The sequence below is a fragment of the Moschus berezovskii genome, chromosome 19, assembly GCF_049115385.1.
Source record: "Moschus berezovskii isolate FMDL1 chromosome 19, NW_MosBer_1.0, whole genome shotgun sequence".
Classification (NCBI taxonomy): Eukaryota; Metazoa; Chordata; class Mammalia; order Artiodactyla; family Moschidae; genus Moschus; species Moschus berezovskii.
In genome coordinates this window covers 16,902,751-16,930,340 of record NC_142478.1, presented here as the reverse complement: position 1 = coordinate 16,930,340, position 27,590 = coordinate 16,902,751, and the positions used below count along the sequence as shown (strand labels likewise).

The 27,590-nt window shown below is 39.3% G+C and overlaps 1 protein-coding gene and 1 long non-coding RNA gene across 2 annotated transcripts in view; both read right to left on the bottom strand.

Moving 5' to 3' along the window:
* The window catches only part of LOC148774827 (uncharacterized), a 103,566-nt gene that overhangs the window by 74,152 nt on the left and 1,824 nt on the right, over window positions 1-27,590 (bottom strand). The window contains exons 3-5 of the mRNA XM_088827847.1: window positions 9,367-9,446; window positions 9,200-9,238; window positions 7,884-7,979 (exon numbers count right to left, since the gene is read on the bottom strand). Of these exons, the coding sequence (XP_088683973.1) occupies window positions 7,884-7,979; window positions 9,200-9,238; window positions 9,367-9,446 (215 nt within the window). The remainder of the gene's footprint in view (window positions 1-7,883; window positions 7,980-9,199; window positions 9,239-9,366; window positions 9,447-27,590) is intronic.
* On the bottom strand, window positions 19,968-24,080 carry LOC148774828 (uncharacterized). Its single transcript, XR_016035310.1, has 2 exons — window positions 23,498-24,080; window positions 19,968-21,305 (listed from the first exon to the last, which is right to left on the bottom strand). It is a non-coding gene; the product is annotated as an uncharacterized LOC148774828 (long non-coding RNA).

The window sequence follows — 27,590 nt, the reverse complement described above, 5'->3', positions numbered from 1 at the left end:
AATGGAACAGAACAAAAAGCCCAGAAACAAACCCATACGCCTACAGTCAATTAATCTTTAACAAAGGAGGCAAAAATACACAATGAGGAAAAGACAGTCTCTTCAGCAAAAGGTGCTGGGAAAGCTGGACAGCCTCATGTAAATCAATGAAGTTAAAACACACCCTCACACCATACACAAAAATAAACTCAAAAAAGCTTAAAGCAGTGGTCCCCAACCACTTTTTGGCACCAGGGACTAATTTCATGAAAGACAATCTTTCCATGGCCCAGGCGTGAGGGGGATGGTTTGGGGTGATTCAAGCACATGACATTTATTGTGCACTTTGTTTCTAAGCTAAGGACACTGATCTGACAAGAGGTACTGGTCTTCAGTCTGGAAGCTGGGACCCCTGACTTAAAGACTTAAAATATAAAACACGACACCATGAAACTCCTAGAAGAAAACACAGGCAAAACATTTTCTGCCATATATTGTTCAGACGATTTTTTAGGTCAGTCTCCCGAAAGGCAAAAGAAACAAAAGCAAAAATAAACAAATGGGACCTAATTCAAAGCAGCTTTCACACAGCAAAAGAAACCATAATCAAAAGAAAAAGGCAACCTATGAATGGGAGAAAATATCGGCAAATGATGTGACTGATATGGGCTTAATCTCCAAACTATACAAACAGCTCATACAACTCAATAACCAACCAAACAAACCCAATCAAAAAATGGGGAGACACTTAAGTAGACATTTTTCCAAAGAAGACATACAGATGGCTAACAGGCACATGAAAAAATGCTGCTAATGCTGCTAAGTTGCATCAGTCGTGTCCGACTTTGTGTGATTCCCCCGGAGACGGCAGCCCACCAAGCTCCCCCATCCCTGGGATTCTCCAGGCAAGAACGCTGGAGTGGGTTGCCATTTCCTTCTCCAATGCACGAAAGTGAAAAGTGAAAGTGAAGTCTCTCAGTCGTGTCTGACTCTTCGTGACCCCATGGACTGCAGCCTACCTGGCTCCTCCGTCCATGGGATTTTCCAGGCAAGAGTACTGGAGTGGGGTGCCATTGCCTTCTCCAGAAAAGATGCTAAACATTGCTAATTACTAGAGAAATGCAAATCAAAACTACATTTACAACCAGTCAGAATGGCCATCACCAAAAAGTATACAAACAAGAGCTGGAGAGGGTCTAAAGAAAAGAGAACCCTCCTACACTGCTGGTGGGACTGTAAGCTGGTGCAGCCACTATGGAAAACAGTATGAGTGTGTGCATGCTAAGTTGGCTCAGTCACGTCTGACTCTGCGACGCTATGGATTGTAACCTGTCAGGCTCCTCTGTCCATGGGATTCTCCAGGCAAGAATACTGGAGTGGGTTGCCATTCCCTTCTCCAAGGGATATTCCTAACCCAAGGATCAAACCTGAGTCTCTTATGTCTCCTGCACTGGCAGGCGGGTTCTTTATCACTAGCACCAGATTACCTCAAAAACTAGAAACAGAATTGCCATATGATCCAGAAACCCACTTCTGGGCATACATCTGGAGAAAACTATAATTCAAAAAGATACATGCATCCCAAACGTTCACAGCAACACTACTTATAATAGCCAAGACTCGGAAGCAACCTAAATGTCCATCAACAGATGGATGAATAAAGACGACGTGTGTGTGTAGGCACACACGAGGGGATACTATTCAGCCAGAAAAAAGGATAAAATAAGGCCATTTGCAGCAACATGGATGGACCTAGAGACTGTCATACTGAGTGAAATAAATCAGAGAAAAACAAGTACTATAAGATATCACTTATATGTGGAATCTAAAATACGACGCAAATGAATATATTTACAAAAACATAAATTCAGACATAGAAAACACTTATGGTTCTTGAAGGGGAAAGGGGCTGGGAGAGGGATATATCAGGAGTTTGTAATTAGCAGATACAAACTACTATATATAAAATAAATGACAAAGCCTTCCTGTATCGCATAGGGAACTGTATTTAGTATCATGTAATAAAGGCACCCCCCTCCAGTATTCTCGCCTGGAGAATCCCAGGGACAGAGGAGCCTGGCAGGCTACGGTCCATGGGATCGCAAGAGTCAGATACAACTTAGCAACTAAACCATTACCACCAATAAACCATTTTGGAAAAAAATATGAAAAAGAATGTGTGTGTGTATACATAGAACTAAATCACTTTGCCGCACACCAGAAACTAACACAGCACTGTGAATCAACTATAATTTTAAAAAATACAACTTTAATGTCATAAATGCAATGCATTTCATAGCATAAGACCAACCGCACTGGGGGGGGAATAACTCCCCCATGCCCTTCTTTGGTGAAGCCCTTAACACTATTCATCACTCCAGCGAATTTTCTCAACAGTACGGCTCAAAAAACTGCTGAAGGGACTTCCCCAGTAGCACATTTGGTTAAGAATCTGCCTGCCAATGCAGGAGACCTGGGTTCTGTCCCTGATCTAGGAAGATCCCACATGCTGTGAAACAACTAAGCCTGTGCACCACAACTCCTGAGGCCAAGTTCTAGAGCCCGAGAGCCATAATTACCGAGCCCGCCTGCCTCAACTATCGACACCCGTGCACCCTAGAGCCCCTGCTCCGCAACAAGAGAAGGCACCACAATGAGCAGTCCGTGCACGACAGCTAGAGAGCAGCCCCCGCTCCCCACAGCTAGAGAAAGCCCTCACAGCAACCCACACCCAGCACAGCCAGAAATCAACGCAATAAAAAAGCAACACCAAAAAACTGCTGATAGTCTGACCCCTACCACTTCAGTCACCTCTCAGACTCCATTCTCCCCTAACGTTCTCCATCCTGGCCAACTGAACGCCTGCCTGCTCACTTCATCTGCACCCCTGTGGCTGGTGCAATAACTCTTCCTCCTATAAATTCAACCCCCAGTCTATAGTCTTCCTGTAGCTGCTAAAGACCAAAACTAAAAGAAGAAGCTCATGAAATTTTTTCTCACACTTATGTTTTCTATTCCTGAAAATACGCCTTGAGATTAACACTGTAAAAGGCCTTACACTTTGACCATCAGCATTTATGACTACTGGTGAGGCGAGTTTTTTCCCCTCGGACAGGCAGGACTGTGTGAGGTGATATGCTCTGGGGTGTCTGTGGGCAGCCTGCCTACTGACAACCGGGTTTATGTTCTTGTCTTGCTTGTTGTTTGGGTGAGGCGTCCAGCGCTGGGTGCTGCAGGCAGTTGGGTGGTGCTGGGTCTTGGATTCAGGTGGAGGGCTTCGTGGGAGTGCTCACTGATTGATACTCCCTGGGGTCAGGAGTTCTCGGGCGGTCTAGTGTCCTGGACTCAGTACTCCCACTCCAGCAACTCAGGCCCAACTTTTGGCCAGGGAACCAAGATTCCACAAGCCGTTTGTTACGGCAATAAAGGGGATTAAAACAAACAAGCTAACAAACAAACACACACACAAAAAAGCTCCCCCAAAACAACAACAAAAACCTCCAAAAATACCTCACCAACAACCAAGAAACAAAAAATGAAACGCAGACAAATGGTAAAAGCAAAATCAGACAAATAGAAAACAAAAACAAAGGAACACACACACACAAAACCAAAACACACCAAAGAAAACTAAGTACAAGAGAGTGACTCCATGAACAAAGAAAACCAAAAATGGTATCAACCAATTAGAAACAAAACTAAACCACAAAACAAGACCAAAGCAGAGTGCCAAGTGAGGAATAAAGCAAAGAAAACAAAATAACCAAACAAACAAGATGGAAAAAAAAAAAATAGGAAAGCAAAAACTATAAAAAAGGGCTTCCCAGGTTGCTCAGTGGTCAAGAATCTGCCTGACAAGCAGGACATGTGGGTTTGATCCCTATGTCGGGAAGTTCCCGGGAGAAGGAAATGGCAACCCACTACAGTATTCTTGCCTAGGAAATCCCATGGACAGAGGAGCTTCACGGAGCTACAGTTCATAGGGTTGAGAAGAGTTGGACACAACTTAGCAACTAAATCAACAACAATTTATGATGACGGAAACACTTCACAGAAAATCAAAGATGCAACAGTAACAAAAATTCACCCAAAGACTAAAAGTCTATCTTAATAATGTAACAGAAGGCTTACTGGAAATAAGTTTCTTGATGTTATCAATGTATTACATTAAGAATAGTAAAACCTAATTTCTAAAACGCTTATTAGAAACAAGATAGAAACTTTCTAGAAAGGATATAAAAGAACTTGTCTTAGCCTTAGTCAGACTTCTCGAACAATACAAGACATTACTTCTTCTATAACACGTATATTTAACACTGTTGTTTAATCTAATTTGCCACTGAGCAGGTACAAATAAAGTACAATAATAAGCTTCAAGCTTTTCAACTGCTTCTTATATCTACCATTTTTAAATGTTATTTGAAAATTCATTATAAGAGCACTGTGAAATATTTCTAATGATCAACAGGTATTTTGTTCTGCTATCAAGTAGTTACATTTTCGTCTAATTTAAAAGATTAACCTCTTAATCTCAGTCAAACCTAAGCAAAACAGCAATGAATAAAGTATAAGCAGTGTGGAAAACAAGAAAAAGGAGTCACAAATATTCAACTCTAATTGTTCTAGTTATGGCTTCAGACAATGAAGGTCGAAGTGCTTAGTGAACTATTATGCTTGTCAACAGAGACCATATTCTGTTCTAAAACCAAAAAGCACAAATGCCTTCTGTGTCAGATGAAATTAGATTATTTTTTTGCCTACAAAAAGAGAAAGCAATCCTATTAAAATCATAATTCAAACAGTCTTTGAAATTTCTGTCTGAATCAGTTAAAATATGACCTTTAAAAACATGGTTAGTGTATTTATGGCAAAGTTAATTTAACATGGTTCAAGAGCATTAGGTGAATAAGCCCACCCATGATATCTCAAGAGAACTAATCAACATATCAGGAGACACAGACTTAAGGACTGGCTCTGCCCCTTTTTATAACTGTACAGAAGTCACTTGTACTTCCCTAGGTCTCAATTTCCTCTTTTCTAAAACAAGAGTCTTAACTTCACCTACACCTCATAGAGCTACTAAAAGAATCAACTATGAAATAGCTAAGAAAGTTAAAAACATTATATAAAGCTGCTGTAACTCTAGCACACTGATTTTAGCTAAGGACCAACAGGAGAAATGCTGGAGTCCCACACACCTACTCCGAACTGTCACTGGGTGCACCCTAACTGTATTTCTCTAAGACAGACCAGTATCAAGTCAGCGCTGCAACAAGCTTACAAAGGCTACTGTCTCGGCCAAGTTCTTTCTTTTTTTCCTTTATTCCATCTTGTCATTGTCAATTTCATGGTTTGTAAAAGGGAGATGACCCTACACAAGAATGGATAAAGCAAATGTTGTCAAGTCGAAATAATGATTGAATCTGGATGATAAGTCTATGGGAGTTGATTTACTGCTTCAATTTTCTTTCATATGTTGCATATTTTTCTTAACAAATGTTTTAATCTACTAGTATCAACATCTATTTGTCTTATATTTTCCAACCAGTTGCTACTTGAATCCTGCATTTCAGATCTCCCAAGCGTCTAATCATCTGTCAGTCGTTTTTAAGCCAAGCAAATCTTAGCTACTGCATTTCCTTCCACTCTTTTCTCACTGACCCTCAGTTCCAGCCAGAGTCCTCACCACTATTCCTCCAACATACTAATCTTATTTTTGCTGTTGTCTCCTCTTTCTGGAAGGTTCTTACTCCCAGATTTTCACATGCCCCTCCCTCAACTCACTGAGGTATTTGCTCACCCAGAAAGGGCCCTTCCTGACCAACTCATGTAAATTAGCACTCATCACTCTTTAGCCTCTTATCCTGCTTTGTAGCAGTAAAGATTACATCAGAATTTCAGTTCAGTCCAGTTGCTCAGCCATGTCCGACTCTTTGCGACCCCGTGGACTGCAGCACGCCAGGCTTCCCTGTTCTTTACCAACTCCTGGAGCTTGCTCGAACTCATGCCCATTGAGCCAGTGATGTCATCCAACCATCTCATTCTCTGTCAGCCCCTTCTCCTTCTGCCTTCAGTCTTTCCCAGCATCTGGGTCTTTTCAAATGAGTCAGTTCTTCGCATCACGCAGCCAGTTTCAGCTTCAGTCCTTCCAATGAATATTCAGGACTAATTTCCTTTAAGATTGACTGGTTGGATCTCCTTGCTGTCCATGGGACTCTAAAGAGTCTTCTCCAACACCACAGTTCAAATGCATCAATTCTTCAGCGTTCAGCTTTCTTTATGGTCCAACTCTCACATCCACACATGACTACTGGAAAAAACATAGCATGACTAGATGGACCTTTGTTGTCTATCATTTATGTATATGTTATATATATTTTTAACATGTCTGTCTTCCTGCCCAATATATCCACAACATAAAAGCCAATTCCACCTGACACAATCTTTCCATGACCTGAACTATCTTCTTAACACCAATTATGCTTCTTCAGATACCTTATTAAATCACACTTACTCATGCTTCCCCATACACGCTTCTGTTTCCTTTCTCTAAGACTCTGCCCAGGTAGTGACCATCACCAGTCACCTGCTCAAATACTACCTCACACTGTAAGACAGTTTAAAGACCACCTCCACGGATATTCCTGGCTGACACTTCCTGAACTGCTGTAATACTTCATGTGAACCACTCCAAAGGCATTATTATTCTATACTCTATTTTACTTATCTTAAAATTTCTCCTAATAACGTGCAGCTTGTGTGCAGGATCTGAACAAATTCACTTTTAGACCTCTGAGTTACTTATGTAAAGAAGGAATGAAAATATTTGTATATATATTTTTTGGGTATTAGAATTAAGTATATGCATTACTTTTACTATATCAAAGGGCAGACAGGAAAGTCGCACAAAAATACTAAAATACCTAATGCAACTACTCTGCTTTCCCTTTTTGTTGTTGTTGGCAAAAATACACCTGTTTTCCCAACTTCCTTGTTTCTGTCTTTATATAATTCGTCCCTATTAAGTTTCTTAAATTTATTCATTTTTCTTTATGTTCAAATCACAGCTCTTTCCTCATTATCGATGTTAAGACTTCCAGGTCTCAGTTGCCACAGTTTGTTGTGATCCACACAGTAATGTCATATAGAACCTGCATGAATCTTACGTCTCTTATTCAGGGTTGATGTTTTTGGCTCAGTTCACAATGTTGAGAGTTTCTGCTGTTTTGTTTTGCTTTTTATGAAATGAAAACTATAATTCAGGTCATCGTATTCTATTTCTAAGAAACTAGTATCCATATATCATTTACTAGTAGAGCGAGTATTAATTCACTCATCAAACTGACCATCAGCTTATGTGCCAAGCTCTGCTATGATTACCCTGAATTACTGAAAAGTTTGACGTATAGAACATTTAAGAGTTAATGGCCAAAATACATATAGAGTTATAACACATTAAAAGAAGAATTCTTATAAGCAAATTTGAGCCTTAAATTGTTTTCATCAAGGATAGTGAAAAAAGAATATTTAGGTTAATAGAATTCTAATAAACAAGCAATTTCAAAGTCACAAAATATTCCTAAATCTGACTTTGGTTAACTGTAATAAACTCATACAAACCTTTTAAATTTGGGTATAAATTCAGATTATACTCACACAGTTGGTTTTTCTTTTTTCTTCTTTAAGTACAATATCCCTGGGCATGGCTAAAAATACAGAGAATGCCTAATATGAATTTACACACAAATTTGGAACAATTACTTGGCAGTGGATTCCTTCAGATTACTGCCATCCCGGTTTAACTCTCTACTGAGCAGGAAATTTCTAGTTTAGTATCTAGCTGGGTGACATTCAAGTAGTTGAAACTCACAGTGGTAAACCACAAAAAGAATAATTTTATTTACAATTATAATCCCCATCATTGGCTGGGCTGGCAATCCTTCCTGTAGTTCACAGGTGTCAAACTTCTGATCATCTCTCAACAGTACAGATTCAGAGATCTGATCGTAAAAAATAAAAAACACGAGCTAAGACAAACATGGTATACATAATTCCCTAGGTTCTCAGAACTAAATATAACTACAACACTTCTTTGACAAATGGTAAACAGCCAAACTATTTTAAATCACAAAGAATTCCAAATCCCTCACAGATAATACATATTCTGCCAACCAGAGCTCATCTTTGACTTTTGAGTAAAAAGTACATTCCCATCCACATCCACACGCTCAGTCGTGTCCGACCCTATGCGACCCCGTGGACTGTAGCCTACCAGGCTTCTCCGTCCATGGGATTCTCCAGGCAAGAATACTGGAGTGGGTTACCGTTTCCTTCTCCAGGGGATCTTCCCGACCCAGGGATCGAACCCGGGTCTCCCGCATTGGAGGCAGAAGCTTTAACCTCTGAGCCACCAGGGAAGCCCAAAAAGTACATTATCGAGCTCTAAACCTAAAGCTTGTCATACAGACTCAGTGTCTTGGGACGATGATGAAACATTATGCCTAGCACTGCCACCTACACAGACAGCAAACCAATTTTTTAACACTGCAACTGGAGTCGGAAGAACCCATGTTATGCTCCAGACCTGCCTGTTTCCCAAAGTCAGCTACTACCTCTCTGAAAGTTAAGATATGTTCAACAAATAAATGAGGGAAATAACGGCTGTTCTTCTTACCTAATTGGATTGTATCAAATCAGTCTAAGGGGCAAGGTGGAAAAATGTGAAAGTGTTACTCTGTAAATCTTTAACCACTATAAATTTGAGAGCTTTTACTAGGATTAGATGTTCAAAGAAATATCTGATTCCTTGAATTCAATATAAGATTAACTTCTTAGTATCTCTGTATTCTAATTAGCTAGAACAGTGGTTTTGAGGTGATATAGAATCACCTGTAGAATTTAAAACAACAACAACAACAATAAAAACATACACATAGCCCAGTATCTAGCACTACACACTCAGATTTCAAGAGTCTGAGGTAAAGTCCAGAACTCAGTATATTTTTTAAACATTACACTTAGATTCTGATGTATAATTAACTAGAGACAATACAGGATCAGATAAGCACAAATGTGAACCAATTACTACTATTAGTTCAACAGAAACTTCGTTGCATATTTAAATTTAATACTGTAGTTTGACTCGACTTTTATTTCATTTTTATGGGACAGGTATATTGTAGAATTTCATATGCCCAAAGGCAAATGATAACTGACTTACAATTATGAAGAAATGGCTCTCTTTCTTCCCACGCCTTTCCTGTGTCTATGTGTGTAGAAGAGTTTATTTAGATCGGCACATGGTTAGACAAACTAACTCAATTTGGACAGTTTAAATTTGATTGATATGGGTTGATTTAAAAAACAATATACATATCACCCAATCACCTCAGAACTAGACTTGGCTTCTTCTGTGGCTGGTTTAGATGCACCAAGAGTTGCAGGGTCACTGCTGCAGCCAGACATGCCTGAAAGCACAATGTGTTAGGCACACGTTAAACAATCTAGTTAAGAGAGCTGCATCACTTCACTGATACTCTTACAAACATTCCACAACATAAATTATTTATTTGCAGTCAGAATTTGTTTTGCAAAACTATCTACAATCATGAGTATCTATTGATTAGAACAGATAAGTAATTCTAAAAGCAAACAAAAATTTAGGAAAAGTTTTTCTGCGAAACGAAAAAATACATACTTCAATGACTAAAAAACAATTTCATTTAATCTTTTTGGATATGAAACAAGTCAAAAGATCAGAGTGTCCACTTGATTTGACAGATGAAAAAACTGACATCCAAAGATGTCAAGATATCCAAAGATGAAGCCAAACTATTATTTACTTATGGCCTACATAAAATCAAAGTTTCAGATTAGAACTTGTACGTGCTCCAGTTCCCTGGCCAGTGCTCTTTAATACTGTAACAAATCTAACTGCTCACTGTCAAAATCAAACGCTAAAATCAGATTTCATTCGATACAACTTTAAGAGGCTATTTCTGCTTCTAAGTTGTTCAACAACATTAGAGAATGCCAACTACAAATAAAGAATTAAAATTCAGCAGTGGCCACAGGACTAAAAAAAAAAAAAATCACTTTTAATTCCAATCTCAAAGAAAGGCAATGCCAAAGAATGTTCAAACTACCATACGATCACATTCATTTCATATGCCAGCAAGATTATGCTCAAAATCCTTCAAGCTAGGCTTCAGCAGTATGTGAACTGAGTATTCCCAGAAGTACTAGGTGGATTTAGAAAAGGCAGAGGAACCAGAGATAATTGCCAACATCCGTTAGTGAGAGAAAGCAAAAGAATTCCGGAAAAAAACGTCTACTTCTGCTTTACTGACTACACTAAAGCCTCTGACTGTATGGATCACAACAAACTGGAAAATTCTTAAAGAGACGGGAATACCAGATCACCTCACCTGTCTCCTGAGAAACCTGTCTGCAGGTCAAGAAGTAACAGTTAGAACTGGACATGGAACAATGGACTAGCTCAAAATTCGGAAGGAGTACAACAAGGCTGTATGTGATCACCCTGCTTATTTAACTTATATGCAGAGTGAAGCACAAGCTGGAATCGAGATTGCTGGGAGAAATATCAACAACCTCAGATATGCAGAGGACTCCACTCACGGCAGAAAGTAAAGAGGAACTAAAAAACCTGTTAAAGGTGGAAGAGGAGAGTGAAAAAGCTAGCTTAAAACTCAACTAAAGATCATGGCATCCGGTCCCATCACTTCATGGCAAACAGATGGGGAAACAATGGAAACAGTGATAGACTTCATTTTCTTGGGCTCCAAAATCACTGCAGATGGTAACTGCAGTCATGAAATTAAAAGACGCTTACTCCTTGGAAGAAAAACCATGACAAAGTTAGACAGTATATTAAAAAGCAGAGACACCACTTTGCTGGCGAAGGTCCGCATAGTTAAGGCTATGGTTTTTCCAGTAGTCATGCATGAATATAAGAGCTGGACCATAAAGAAGGCTGAGCACCAAAGAATTAACACTTTCGAACTGCAGTGCTGGAGAAGACTCTTGAGAGTCCCCTGGACAGCAAGGAGATCAACCAGTCAATCCTAGAGAAAATCAACTTTGAATATTCATTGGAAGGAGTGATGCTGAAGCTCCAAGACTTTGGCCACCTGACGTGAAGAGCTGACTCACTGGAAAAGACCCTGATGCTGGGAAATACCGAGGGCAAGAGAAGAAGGGGTGACAGAGGACAAGATGGATGGATGACATCACTGACTCAATGGACATGAGTTTCAACAAACTTCAGGATAGACAGTGAAGGACATGGAAGCCTGACGTGCTGCAGCTCATGGTGTCTCAAAGAGTCAGACACGACTTAGTTACTGAACAACAACAATAAGGAGATGGAAAAGTGAAATCAAATTCAAGCTAAAAGAGTAGTTAGTCCTCCACAGCTGCAGGTTCAAACAAAGACTGAAAAAAAAAAAAAAAAACCCTTCGGAAAGTTCCAAAAAGCAAAACTTGAATTTGCCATACACCAGCAACTATTTACATAGCATTTACATTTGCATTACATCATATACTACAAACGTGTATATATTATATACATATGTATACATTAAATACATATTAGAAGCCTGGCATGCTGCAGTTCATGGGGTCACAAAGAGTCAGACGCAACTTAGCAACTGAACAATAACAACATATTACAGGTAATTTAGAGATTAAAGTATATGGGAGCATGTGCATAGGTTAGATACAAACACTGTACCATTTTATACAAGGGCCTGAAATTAAAAGACGCTTACTCCTTGGAAGGAAAGTTATGACCAACCTTGATAGTATATTAAAAAGCAGAGACATTACTTTGCCAACAAAGGTCCGTCTAGTCAAGGCTATGGTTTTTCCCGTGGTCATGTATGGATGTGAGAGTTGGACTGTGAAGAAAGCTGAGCGCCGAAGAATTGATGCTTTTGAACTGTGGTGTTGGAGAAGACTCTTGAGTCCCTTGTACTGAAAGGAGATCCAACCAGTCCATTCTAAAGGAGATCAATCCTGGGTGTTCATTGGAAGGACTGATGCTAAAGCTGAAACTGCAATACTTTGGCCACCTCATGCGACGAGTTGACTCACTGGAAAAGACTCTGATGCTAGGAAAGGTTCGGGGCGGGAGGAGACGGGGACGACAGAGAATGAGATGGCTGGATGGCATCACCGACTCTGTGGACATGAGTTTGAGTGAACTCCGGGAGTTGGTGATGGACAGGGAGGCCTGGCGTGCTGTGATTCATGGGGTCGTGGAGAGTTGCACATGACTGAGCGACTGAACTGAACTGAACTGAACTTCTTATCTGACAGTGTAAAAAAACCAATGCCCCACAGATGAATCTGATCACGAAGATAGATAAATAAGTACAAAACAGCACATCAGATACTACAATGCAGAGAAACAAAAAACTCATGAAATACAATGGAGGGAACAATTTTTGTGCATGCTCAGTCACTCAGTCATATCTGACTCTTTTTGACCCCAAGGACTGTAGCCCTCCAGTCTCCTCTGACCATGGGATTTCCCAGGCAAGAATACCAGAGTGGGTTGCCATTTCCTTCTTTAAACAATTTTACTGCTTGCCAACTGAATCCAGTACCACATTAAAAAATAATACAATATAAACAAGAGGGATTTATCCCAGGAATGCAAGACTGTTCAGTTAAGAAAAACTTTTAATATATAATATATTCATTAATATAAGCTGAAAAACATGGTTTTCTACACAGATGAGAAATCTACTGACAGAATTCAACACCCATTCAAAATTCAATCATTAAGGAAGAAGGAATTACAGGAGACATCTTCAACACGATACAGGCTTTAATCCTACAACCATTATCTTATTTAACAAATAACAGAGGCATTTCCAATAAGAATAGAAACAATGCAAAAACCCACCATCTCTGCTACTATTCAACACTGAACTAGAGGTATTAGCCAATCCAAGGAGATAAGAAAAATTCTAAGATAGGTAAAGAAGTAAACATTTCGTTTTGCAGATCATATAATAGTACACCTGAAAAACTCCAAAAAATCAATGCTAAAACTAAGTAAAAAATAGAAGAATTTAATGAAAAAGTAGGATGTAAAATTAACATACAAAAGGAGTTTGGGGTTGACATATACACACTACTGTACATAAAACAGATAATTTTTGAAATAATATTGAAAAGTAATAATCAGGACTTAATGGCAGAGAAAACTCCTATTTACGACAACAAGAAAGAAGATGAAATAACTTACGAATAAATTAAACAACGTATAAAGTCTATATGAAAAAAACGTTTACACGTAACTGATAAGACCCTGAAGACTGAGCAAACAAAAAGACATATCGTATTCTTAGCTATGATGCTGCTGTATGTGCAGGCAGTCACTTCAGTTGTGTCCAAGTTTTTGCAACTCCATGGACTGCAGCCCTCCAGGCTCCTCTGTCCGTGGGATTTTCCCAGCAAGAATACTGGAGTGGGTTGCTATGTCCTTCTCCAGGGAATCTTCCTGACCCAGGGATTGAACCCACATCTCTTGCATTGCAGGCAGGTTCTTTACCACTGAGCTATCAGGGAAGCCTAGGACGATATTAAGAGAAGTCATTTCTTCCTTACTTAATTTACAAATTCAATGCAATACAAGAAAAATATATAACAAGTTAAATTATACAGTTAGACAAGTTACAATACAGTTGACACAGAAAAATCAAACATGCAATAGCAACCAGGAAAACAATGAAAAAGGAAAATCACAAGAGGACTAAATTTGTCAGACATTAAAACATCCCATGAAAGCACCTATAATTAAAGCAGTATGGCAGTAGCACAAGAATAAACAGAGACCAGAATAAAAAGCCAAGTTAGACCATATACACACAAAAATTTAATATATAACAAAGGTGACATCTTAAATCACTTAATTACAAATGGACTTCCCAATAAATAATACCAGGAAAATTAGGTAGCCATTTGGAAAAACACAAAATTAGATCCATATTTCACACCACAGACAAGAATAAACTCCAAATGAATTCGGAATCTAGATATAAAACAATGAAAACTCAAATTTCTAAAAGAAAACATACATGAATTGTACTTTAAATTTTTAATTCTAAGAATCCAGAGACAATTTTAAAAATTGATAAATTTGACTAAGAATTTTAAAACTGAATAAGTGTTAAAAAGACAAAAAGACAACTGAAAAACTAGGGAAATATTTATAACATATGCTGCAATAGGTTAATAGTCCTAACATAAAGAACTCTTAAAAACAAAGGGAAGAAAACAAAAAACCAGAAAGCAGGAAAAAGACATGAACAGACAATTCACAAAAAAAGATTAAAATAGCCTCTAAAACATAAAAAATGATCAAATTCACTCATGCTAGAGAAATTCAGCTTAAAAAAACACAGATACCATTTCTCATCTATTAGATAAGCAAACTTTTAACACTCTGTCACTGAGGATGTGAGGAAACAAGCACTCACATACGCTGCTGATGGGAACACAAATTTGTACATTCATTCTGGAGGGAACTTTGGTAATGCCTAACAAAATCACACGCGCACTTACTTTTGAACCCAGCAGTCCATTTCTAGGAATACATCCTGGGAATACATCACCAGCAACATAAAACTACATACACACTGCCGCATTCTTCATAAATGTAAAGTATTGGGGAAAAGGAACCTAAATGTCTACATATAGGAAAGTGATTGACTCAACTATGACACATTCAGACAATGGAGTACTGTACAACTGTTGAAAAAAACGAAGATCTCTATGATATGCAGTAATTTCCAGGACACAGTGATAAGTCAAAAAAAGCAAAGTTCAAAAGTACCTATAGATACGCTGTCTCAATGTAAGAACAGAAAGGATACATGAAAATACACGCTTCTGCTCACTGGAACAAAAATACAAGAACAAACCATAAACTAAGAAGGTAGGTCACCTACAGGGAATAGGTGAGAAAGGAGTGCGAACAACTAGGAAATGGAACAGGGTAGCAGGAATAAGGAACAAGTGACCCTCCTTTGAATATTTAGTTTTAAATAATTCTGACTCTTAAAACCATAGTAATTTTGAGAGAAATTCAATGACATAAAATCATAACAAATGAAACTAACTGTACTAAAAAAGAATAACCCAGGAAACGGAAGGGGGAGGCGAGGATGGGCAAAGGGAGGAGGAGGAGCAGAAAGTGAAGGAAGGGGAGGGGAGGAATGGGGGCGGAGAGAGAGGAAAGGCAGGCGAAAAGAAGATCCTGAGGCTAAAGACAAAGTGAATTATATACAAATCCTACTAATACAGTATTTCTCACAGGGGTATAGGTTAGTAACTCTTACACTACCTTATGTGTGTAACAGAACAGAACAAATATGTGAATAGAATGTAGGTACTAAAAACTTAAGCTTCTCACTGTTGGAGAAAAACTTACCAAGAAAGGAGAAACGCTACATAAGCACTGCTGTATTGGACTGGAAATGGTTATCAGTATTGTTTCATATATATGTGCATGTATGTGTGTTACACACAGGCATATGCCCGTATGTACTGGTCTCCGAGCTTCGTCCCCTGAGCAGACCTAGAAGCAGTGTAACGACGAGGACATCTGGCACTCAGATCTTCGTCCCTAAACACTGTTTCCAATAAAAGGAACCACCATTCTTAAGGAAAAGCGGACGATTCCAAGCCTGGGATAAGGAAAAGACAAGATGAGCCTGGGACATTTTCTGGGGTCAGAAATAAGAAAAAAATTCAGTAAAAGAAGGGGAGTTGCCAAAAGAGCAACCTGAAGGACCCAACCTGAAGGAATCCCTAAAGGCCACTGCTGGGACATCTTGAGCAACAAAGCAAATAATGATAGTACTAGATTTGAACTCACATAATGAAACAAATACTAATGAGTCCTCAGTGATATAAAAAATAATCAAATATAAATGGGGTAAAGTGACAATTCCTCACACGAGAATTTCCATTAATAAGCACAGAAGAGAGAAAACCAGAAATCCCCACCAGGCAAACATCACAGTAGTTAAAGTGTTGCAGATGGATGTTAAAATAAAAGGGCAAAAGTTTGAGAAGAAACAGAATTTACCTAATCTGCAAGTGTCTCCTATAACGTAGTCAATTGAAACAAGAACGACAATAAGTGTAGAACTCATAGTTCACAGTGAAGAAACTCAGCAGATCTCTCTCAAAGTGATTAAGTAATCACCAGTATTAAGACATACCAAGAGCATAATCCTTAAGATGCTGCGCTGAGAAGGACAACATCATTTTTGCAGTATTCATCCCCTAAATGCGTAAGTTCAGTCTAATGATGAGAAAACACTGGACAAACCCAAACTGAGGAAAATTCTAGGAGATACTTAACCAGTACTTTTCAAAAGTGACATGGTCATGAAAGACTAGGAAAGTGTGAGAAATGTCCATATTGAAAGAGACTTTGGAGAAATGACTAATTTCAACGCGGGTTCCTAGACAGGATCCTGAAAAAGGACAGTCAGTTGAAAATTTGGTGAAACTCTGATAACGGCTGTAGTTTAGTTAATAATATTATACCAACGTTAGTTTCCTATTCTTGATAATTATGTTACGGTCATGTGAGCATCAGGGGAAGAAGGTAAGAAGTATAAGGAAACTACTATTTTTGCAAGTCTAAAATCAGATCAAAATAAAAGCTTTTTAAGAACAGTAAATGGCACGTGCTTTGTACTATTTATTAAATAAAAATTATTAAAAAAAAATAAGAACAGTAAAGAAGTCTGAGCAAAGTTAGAGGAATTACCCTCAGACAGAAGGAGGAAATCTCTTCCACAGAGGAAAGAATGGAAGAAGGAAGGAACCCGCAGAAATAGTGACGCATGGAATGGAAAACCGAAGAAAGTTAGGGGAGTTCATTTTTGCTGTCCGCTACTTTCAGGAGTTATCATCTGCTCCTGTGTATGAACCAGCAGCACCAAATAGGAAAATGTATCATTATCAGGGAGCTCAAAAGACCAAACAATAGCTTTAGAAGGGGGGCTGGTTACCGGAACGACCACGCCACGGGTAGAAGTCTGCAACTCTCAGAGACGAGAGGAGACAGACTAACAGGTGAGAATGACCTGGTGGGGAGGTCTCCACAAACATCCCTGAGCCAGGCGGTCTGCAGAGACTCTGTGGTGAGCACAGCCATGTCCTGCAGTCACGGGACACCCTAACTCACAGGGACAGAAGCTCCTCGTCTCAGAATCATTCCAGATCTTGCCCAAGAGATCACTTCGTCTGGCTATCTCTCTGTGTCCTTTACCATATCCTTTATTATTAATATATAATAAACTGCTAAGTATCAAAAAAAACTCCTGGCAGATAGGGAAAGGGGGAATCAAATTTCTGAGAATTACAGAGATAGGTACTACGTCTGTGTTTTGTTCATATTATTTAAATGTTCCAACCTTCACAGTTTTAGAAGTTAATTTGTTCGTAACTTTAACAACTGGCACCACTGGGAATGACAAGATTGAAAAATAATGACATTCACTAAACTTACTGTGACAATCACTTTATGATGCATGTAAATCAAATCATTATGCTGTACACCTTAAGCTTATACAGTGCTTTATGTCAATTATATCTCAAAAAAGCTAGAAGAAAAAATAAAACTTACGATTATGGGGGGGGGAGTGACTTGCAATACGTGCTGTTTAAGATACATGTTTTCTGATCTTTATATGAATTTAAAGTTATCTTTAACTGTGATCCTCAAAATAAAATGATAAATAATTATTTCAAAACTACCATCAGTGTTGAAGCTTCACAGCCTGGTTTATACTGGACGCCAAAAGTATCTTGTCATCTCTGGGGCTCTACTTCTATAAACTGGCCAGAAGTATTCATTAACTAATGAGTATAAGAACCAATGACCTATAACGTGAATTATTAATTAGCATCTGTAAAAATATATAATTAATGTTACATAAAATTTATACTTCATCCACTGTTTGGAGTTGCTTTTAATTTACTATCACAATCACATTTTGTTTTCTACAAACTGAATAGACCAGTTCTCTATCTGAGCTTTCCTGATGGCTCAGCGGTAAAGGACCTGTCCCAATGCAGGAGAGTTTAATGAGGGAGAATTCAATATCCGACAAGGGTTAAATGTATTTAGGATCTTTCTCAGGACCCAGGAAAAGAGGACAGGAAGGCAGAGATCTGCCAGGACTCTGGAAGATAAAAAGAAACACAAGGCTCCATGGATACCAGAAAAGAAAAAACTGCATTTACAACCGCCATGACGTTGAGGAGGTAGAGATATAGAAGTATAATACTAAAGAAAGAAAGTTGAACAGAAATTATAACATGAACATTTCAAATTAAGGTACTCACATATCACAGGGCTTCTGAAACGGTACGCTCAAGGCACAGGAAAGCAAATATAAGCATGGCAGACACAAGCAGGATAAACAGCACAGCACAGTGGAATGAGAATTTACATTTTTGGAATGAAAATAAGTATGCTATCATGGAATCTAAAACAAAATTCACTTGAATAAAATACACACAAGCCATCAAAGAAACTTCTTGAATTTTTATGATGAAATATGAGTCTCCACAGAACTATCTGAAGAGTTATTCTTTGTAGGTTACATTAGTGGAATAGTTGGAGAAGTATAAATAATTATGAAGGAGTTCTGCTGGAACTTAAGGACAATGCTAGTAAGGTAGGTAACAGAAAATTCAGGGCAATCAGTAGCAAAACCTGGGCTTGCTTTGTCTGAACTTGCTTTAACTTCTCTAGACAGAGCATCGGAGAAGGCAATGGCAACCTACTCCAGTACTCTTGCCTGGAGAATCCCATGGACGGAGGAGCGTGGTAGGCTACAGTCCATGGGGTCGCAAAGAGTCGGACACGACTGAGCCACTTCACTTTCACTTTTCACTTTCATGCACTGGAGAAGGAAATGGCAACCCACTCCAGTGTTCTTGCCTGGAGAATCCCAGGGATGGGGGAGCCTGGTGGGCTGCCATCTATGGGGTTGCACAGAGTCAGACGCGACTGACAGCAGCAGACAGTATATCACTGATTTCAGAGACTGGTTACTGATTACAAGAAAGTGGCTCTATTTCTTTTGCTCTAGATAGAATCTACTGAAACGTCTATCTTTTTTTGTTCGTGGATAAATAAGAAGAGAATGGTTAAGATTTGTTTTTATTTCATAATTCAGTATTAATCTACAAGTTGCACTGACTGGTTTACAATAAAAAAATTATAAAGCTAAAAAATTAGTTTTCTTAGTCAAAACAATCTAAAATAGTAAGTTTTTTTTTTAAAGACCACAGCGTCCTTAACCTCCGAGGAAAATCCTTTTCCCTACAGTCAACGCAGGGGCTTCCCTGGTGGCTCAGAGGTTAAAGCGTCTGCCTCCAATGCGGGAGACCTGGGTTCGATCCCTGGGTCGGGAAGATCCCCTGGAGAAGGAAACGGTAACCCACTCCAGTATTCTTGCCTGGAGAATCCCATGGACGGAGAAGCCTGGTAGGCTACAGTCCACGGGGTCCCAAAGAGTCAGACACGACTGAGCGACGGAACGGAACAGTCAACGCAAATGATGCTGAATTCAAAGTGGTTTACCATACAATATGTTCATACTTTCTTTCATAAGTAGAATAATCAAATAAGATTAAAAACATCATTTACATTACACTGCTGTCTTTATGTCAACAACTATCTGGTATCTGTAAAAGCTATGTTGTTAGACACACATTAGTCCCTTTAGGTACTAATAAATTCAGTTCATGTTGCTCATTAAGAAAAACACATCGGTCTAGACAATTCAAAAGTAGAAAACTATGACAAAATATAGTTAATTCTCAATTATATACAGTAATGAGGAACAATTTAAAAAATCAACATAACAGATATTCAACTATTTTCATCCTCATCATTATCACCAACTTCTAACCAAGTGACAAAATTAACGGTTTGGAGAAGTCTTTTTATTTGCCCCATTCAGACTGTGTTACAGAGAAACTGATGAGAAGTCAAAAGATAAGACTCAAAGCTAAATTACTCCCTGAAAACTAGTTGTAAATAAACTCTCAATTATTCAAAGTACTGTGGCCTCATTCTTCACAGACGGCTACTAAGGTCCAGAACATTAGCAGTGAAGACAAGCAAGAGAATTGGAGAGTTCCTTTAGTTCTGTTATTAATTTCCAAAACCATATAAAATAAACCCCTCAATATTCAGGTAATTTTTTCAATGGGAAAAAACTCAGAGTAAATAATCTAAGAATCAGTTCAGTTCAGTCGCTCAGTCGTGTCCGACTCTTTGCGACCCCATGAATCACAGCACGCCAGGCCTCCCTGTCCATCACCAACTCCCGGAGTTCACTCAAACTCATGTCCATCGAGTCGGTGATACCATCCAACCCTATCATCCTCTGTCGTCCCCTTCTCCTCCTGCCCCTAATCCCTCCCAGAATCAGTCTTTTCCAACGAGTCAACTTTTTGCATGAGGTGGCCAGAGTATTGAAGTTTCAGCTTTAGCATCAGTCCTTCCAATGAACACCCAGGATCGATCTCCTTAAGAATGGACTGGTTGGATCTCCTTGCAGTCCAAGGGACTCTCGAAGAGTCTTCTCCAACACCACAGTTCAAAAGCATCAATTCTTTGGCGATCAGCTTTTTTCACAGTCCAATTCTCACATCCATACATGACCACGGGAAAAACCATAGCCTTGACTAGACGCACCTTTGTTGGCAAAGTAATGTCTCTGCTTTTTAATATGCTATCTAGGTTGGTCATAACTTTCCTTCCAAGGAGTAAGCATCTTTTAATTTCATGGCTGCAGTCAGCATCTGCAGTGATTTTGGAGTCCCAAAAAATAAAGTCTGACACTGTTTCCACTGTTTCCCCATCTATTTGCCATGAAGTGATGGGACCAGATGCCATGATCTTTGTCTTCTGAATGTTGAGCTTCAAGGCAACTTTTTCACTCTCCTTTTTCACTTTCATCAAGAGGCTTTTGAGTTCCTCTTCACTTTCTGCCATAAGGGTGGTATCATCTGCATATCTGAGATTATTGATATTTCTCCTGGCAATCTTGATTCCAGCTTGTGCTAGACATGTGTGTTTACATGAGTTAGTGTGAATTTCTTAAAAGCAACCCTAGCAACAGTGAGCACACATAGTGCCCAGATCCTGGTCTCTAATACCATTCTCCAATAAAGGGCAACAGAGCTCCTTGGAGAAATGGCTGATTCTGGAACTGCGGCGGGATATATAGAAGATGAGCCTGGAGCATCTTGTACTGCTGGAAAGGAAGAAAGTGCTTTTTTTATAAACCCCACCAGAACAGAACAACAACAAAATAATCTCAAAAGAATATAAGAACCAACTGAAGAAGCTTCCAAAGGCCAGAGCTGGAACAATCTGAGCAACAAAATTAATAAATACTGGAATATATACTATATTACCGTACAAAGTTAAGACTGGATTTTATGCAAAGTATAAAATACCAAAGGGTCAATCAATACTGATGTAAATAATTGATTGAATAAATAAATATGAGAAAAGAGGCAAATCTCCTTTGCAGAAAAATCCCCCAAAATTTATGTACATACCACTGTTAAGGAGGTAGAACATAATACCCCACACATTAAGAGTGCATTTCATATAATGACTTTCTTCCAAAAAGTACAATATACAAAGCAGGGGGTAACTACAATGTACAGACTTGACACTGTCAAAAGCCAGGTGACCAAAGTTACCATCAACAATGGTAGGCAGATTGACAGTATCTACTCTCTATCCACCTCAGTGGTCTTTCTCCCCAAGACACATTACCCAGTTGAATAATGAGAAAAAAGAATCACACAAACCCCAACTGAGGGACAATCTACAATCACCTGCTCCTGTATCCTTGCCTGGAGAATCCCATGGACAGTGGAGCCTGGCAGGCCACGGTCCGTGGGACCGCAGAGAGTCAGACACGACTGAAGGGACTGAGCAGGCAGGCAGCACTGCAGTCACCTGACCTGATATCCTCAAAACTATCAACCTGTCATCAAAAATGAGGCGTCCTCGCGAGAAAGTGTTAAAGGAGGACAAATGACAACTAAACTGTGGATTTCTTCCAGGATGGAATCCTGGGATAGAAGAAGTACATTAGGAGAAAACTGAGGCAATCTCAACATACGTTATTAATAATGTATAAATACTGGTTCATGAACTGCGACAAATGTGCCACACTAATGTAATATGCTAATCATGTGGGAAACTGGGAATAGTGTACATAGGAATCTGCACACTATTTCTACAATAACTGTTAGTCTAAAACTATTCTAAAATGTTTATTATAAAATAATCAAAGAATATTGTGCTATAGTCTTATTACATAATATGTACTGTTTTGTTAATATTAATACAAACTTATGCTATTAATTTATTTTCATGCACTTGGAAAAAACAATATAACTAGCAATCTGTTATATTTATAAATATTTATATTTAAAATCCTATATTAGAAAACTCCATGAACTGCAATCTTTCATACTATCAACTTGGAAATTCAATCACTATTTAGGTGTCAGGAACTGAGACAGGTCCGTGGTCCCTGTCTGCACGGACATGGAGAGAGTGGAAGAGAAAGACAACCATACAATCACACGTATAAAAGTAAACTGCAACTGTGGTAAATGTACATTGTTGCTGTCTCATCGGCCAGGTTAGATTATGTCCTAAAGAAGCAAAACGTCAGTTGAGGTGTTGAGGATAGTTGGAAGCCACCAAGTAAAACGAAAGTAAAGAAAGAGTGGTTTAGACAGGGAGAGAAGCATGTGCCAAAGCCGTGTAACGCAAGAGCAAGACGAGTGCCAAGGACTGGTGAAGGCCCGCACGGGTGAGACGCAGAGCTACAGCTGAGGCCTAAGGCCGTTAAGGAGTCTTGTTTTTATCCAAAAAGCAATGAGAAGCCATAAAAAGATTGGGACGGAGGAGGGAAGAGTTGACAATCAGATGTGCGTTTCAAAATAAATCACTGTGCCTTGAGGATGGATAATGGGTTAAAGATGATCTGAAGGAGAAGTGGGTAAACAAGAAAGAAGGCTGCTGTGTGCTGCTGTGGCAATCTCAGGCGAGATCGTGGTAACAAAGTAAAGTGGTGGTGGTGGTGGTGGAGACGGGAAACACGAGGCAGACTGAAGAGATACTCAGAAAGTAAGACTAATGAAAACCTGCTGACAGACGGGACACGCCAGGGAGAGGGAGTGAGTAAGGTTCACTCCTACTTTCCTGGATTTTCCAACTGGAAAGATATGGAGTCATTCACTAACATAAAAAACAAAGAAAGAGGAAAACACTGGGGCGGGGGGCTGGGAGTGAGGGAGCGACCAGTTTAGTTTCAGACCTTGTATATGAGATATCTTTAATATATTCCAGAGAGGTGCCAACTTAAAGTAAGATATACAGATCTAGAGCCCAGAGAAGATAGAAAACACTCACCTCCTTAGAAAAGCTGATATCTTTATCCTAGAAAAGCAGCTAACCATAATCCCCAAACATCCAAGGAAAATATTAGACTCTGACCATCTGGATTTAGTTAAAACAAAAAGCTGAGAAAAAACATGGCAGTAGTATTTCATCAGCTAAAACAAAAACTACACGGCATGGGAAACAGACATTTTAAAAAATCTTACTTCAATGGTATATTTATTATGTCATCAACTATATAGTATTTTAAAGTTTTAGCAGGGCTGGCCAATGTCTTCGGAAATATTCAACACCTGCGCTGGGCAATCAAGTGGAGACTAGCCATCCTATTTTATCTTAACTAATTTAAACAGCCACATGTGGCAAGTGGCTACTCTGTCAGACAGCAGCAGTTTAGAGCTTTCTCATGAATTTCCTCTAATTCCCAACATCTACTTTGTGAATTAACTGACGGCAGGTGTGAGGGATAAAGGGCTTAAAGAAGCAGAAGCTTCCAATCCATTTGCTTATTATTTGAACTTTTATTTCAAGAATATATCTGAGTTGTAAAGCTGAAAATACGCTTAATTTTAAAATAATACACTGTACAAAAAAATGAGGAAATACAGAAAAAAAACCCAAAATAATCTATAAACGTACCTTTAAGAAACAATCTACAAGTTACATTTAGTCAAACATGAAGGGGCTCTTCATTTTTAGCCTTTTGTTAGCAGGAGCACCAGTGGCTCCAGTCACTCTGAGTTTTATCACAGTTCTCTTCTCCCCCATCCCCATCCCCATCCCTTTGGAAACCCTATGAGAAAGCCATCAGCTCTAGAACTCCACTTCAAGGCTGCCAAAAATAAACACTTAATAGTCCTAATAGTCCTCTTGCTTCGGAGAAGGCAATGGCAAGCCACTCCAGTACTCTTGCTTAGAAAATCGCATGGACAGAGGAGCCTGGTGGGCTGCAGTCCATGGGGTCGCTACTAGTCAGACACGACTGAGCGACTTCACTTTCACTTTTCACTTTCACACACTGGAGAAGGAAATGGCAGCCCACTCCAGTGTTCTTGCCTTCAGAATCCCAGGGACGGTGGAGCCTGGTGGGCTGCCGTTTATGGGGTCGCACAGAGTCGGACACGACTGAAGTGACTTAGCAGCAGTCCTCTTGCTTATCTCCCTTTCACCACCAACACCCTCTGCCACCAAGGTCTCAAACTTTAACCAGAAACCGCAATGTCACAAAATCATTTAGTTACTGAAGTGAAAAAGAGTACATGCTTTGGAGTCAAGTAACTTTGTGAGTCTCCTTTAATTAATCCAATTAGTTGGACGAATTACTTCTGCTGGTTTCTACACCTGTTTCTTTGGACTAATTACTTCTGCTGGTTTCTACACCTGTTTCTTTAAGAGAAATAAGAATACCTAAAACACATAAAGCATCCATAAAGCATCATGCCTAGCCTGTTATGGACTTCTATATCCTGGTGCTATCCTAGAGCTCTGAAACCACACACAGAGCCATCCGAGAGGTTACATTCCCCTGGCTTAACCCCCAGGGACTCTTTCTACCTGGGATGTGAATTCCTGGTCCATCCCATATCAGGTACTTCACAAAGTATTTTATCAGAATGCCATATTCCTCTTCTCTTGGACAAAGCTTTTCCAACCAATGTGCCAAGAATGAATTAGGGATGTGCTGAAATACGGACACCCCCACCACTCCCTGGCCCCCTCAGCTTTCAGGGAGCCAGGGAGTCTGCCATACAAATAATCATTTTATGTGTGCCATGATGCAGAAAAGTTTGGAAACCTTGCTCTAACACACGATCTCATGTTGGCAGAACGTTGGAGCTGGCAGCTTCCTTCCTCTAGATGATTTAGGTCTTACCACCAATTCTGTCATTCTTACGATTCTGCTTCAAAGACAGTGGTGTCACAGTTCTCCCAAAGGATCAAAAAGGATCAAGCCTGAACATCAAGGAGCTGCGAGTCCAATGCCACATAGATACACAAAAAATGAATCAAAAACTCTCAGATGATAATATGGCAGAGATGCTACCAAATTTTCACAAAACATTTGAGCAATTTCCAGCAATACCTGCCTAAAACTATTTTAAGGCAAAAGTTTAGAAGTAATGGAAGAAAGACGAAAGAGAAAGTTACACAGGAAAGAGAAAACGAAAATGTGTACTTTTGTAGAGAACAGCTGAGGATTTGTAAGAGCTATTCAGTGGCCTCCATGACTGGCTTAAGTTAGGAGACACTAAAGAGAACAGACTATTTTCAAGTTCCTTTGTTTTATAGTCCTTTTTTTCATACTTCCTAGGACTAATGCTGGTGAATATCTGACTTTTAGACCGTTACAGTCCCTAAGTCATCGTTATCCATATTTTGTGGAACTACTCTTTCCAGTCTGTACATATATCATTAGTTTTTCATCCATAACCATATTCTCTTAAATTCCCTATTCAATGTGCTTACTCCATCCTGAATTTATTCCTTATCCCTTCCCAAATTCATCATTCTGGAATGTATTTATACCTCCAGACTCTTACAATGCTAAGTCTATGACTTAAAGCCTGTATTTTCACATTTTCCACTCCTCATGTCACCTCACACACTCACACACACACAGATTTGGGTCTACCCTGTAGGAAAACTATCAAATAACACTCCATAGGCCTCCTCCAAATTCATTTCTTTTTGTCATACTTTTTGATGTGATATGAAATCAGGTGTTCAATTATTGAAAATTAATAAAGGAAGAGGCCTTCCTAATGTCTGAGAGAAAATCAGGTGAGATACCTCCAACTTGTACCAAAAAAGATGTAAAGAAAATACGCGAGACGCAGTCTGGAGTAGCAGTTGTCTCGATTCGGTAGCTCAGTCTGGATTCAGAGAACCCAGGTTCAATCCTGCCTCCACCAGTGTAATTCTGAGCAGATTCGCTTCAGTTAATCGTTTAGTTCCAATTTCTTTATCTGTGTGTGCGTGCTCACTCAGTCGTGTCCGACTCTTTGCAACCCCATGGACTGTAGCCCACCAGGCTTCTCTCTCCATGGCATTCTCCAGGCAGAAATACTGGTGTGGGTTGCCATGCCCTCTGCCAGGGGATCTTTCCAACCTCGGCATTGTGTCTATTACATCTCCTGCACTGGCAGGTGGATTATTTACCACTGTACCACCTGAGAAGCCCTCTTAATCTACAAAAATGAAAAGTTTAGCCAAGTTATAAGGCTGCTTTGAGGATTAGATGAGATGAGATAATCACATAAAGTACTTAGCATAATGCCTGGCACACAGTAAGCAAACAAATGTTATGATGTCAGATATCAATCTTCTGGCTTCCTCATTACCTCAGAAGGAAACGTATTTAGCATGATTGATTTTTTTTTTATAAAGTTATGTTTTCTGTCGCCCCCCAAGGAAGGATGCTAGATACAAGGAAAATTAATTTTTCAGAAGACACTAGTCACTCTACGTGGACTAAGATGAGCTGTATAGTTCTCTTCAAGTTTAAACATTCTATAAAATAGCTGTTAAACATTTTAGAAGGTCAACCCTTGACCAACAAACACTTCATCAAATCAGCAAATTTCAACATGCACTCTAAACTTACATTAAGTTTGGAAAGATACTAACTTACTCATAAAAGAGAACTATCGGGGGTGGGGATGAGGAAGTCCCCTGAAAGTCACAGACCGTGGACTCCCTAAAGCATGACCCAGGATTTAGGCAAACTAATTTATCAATTTGAAAAAGAAGGAAAGTAAGTGAGGCAGAGATTTTAATCCAAAAAATAAAATCAGATTAGAAATATTTGCTGTTTTCTCGGCTAAGGAGTGTTAGACTCGGAGGCTGGGAGGGAGGGTTGACCAAGGGAAAACAAAAGTGGGATTAAAACAGTACTGACGTGTAATCTGTAGTCTTCAAATCGAAAGAGCAGCAATAAAACGGCCAACTCCTGCAGCCTTAACACAGGAAGGATTTAACATAACCAATTCTTGTGCACATTCCCACACCGGTGAGGTTAATTAAACAGCACACGGGAACACACACACACCTGCCACTTTTGCCAGGTGAAAGCACAAGTTTAACAAAAGTCCTTCGACCCTTCCAT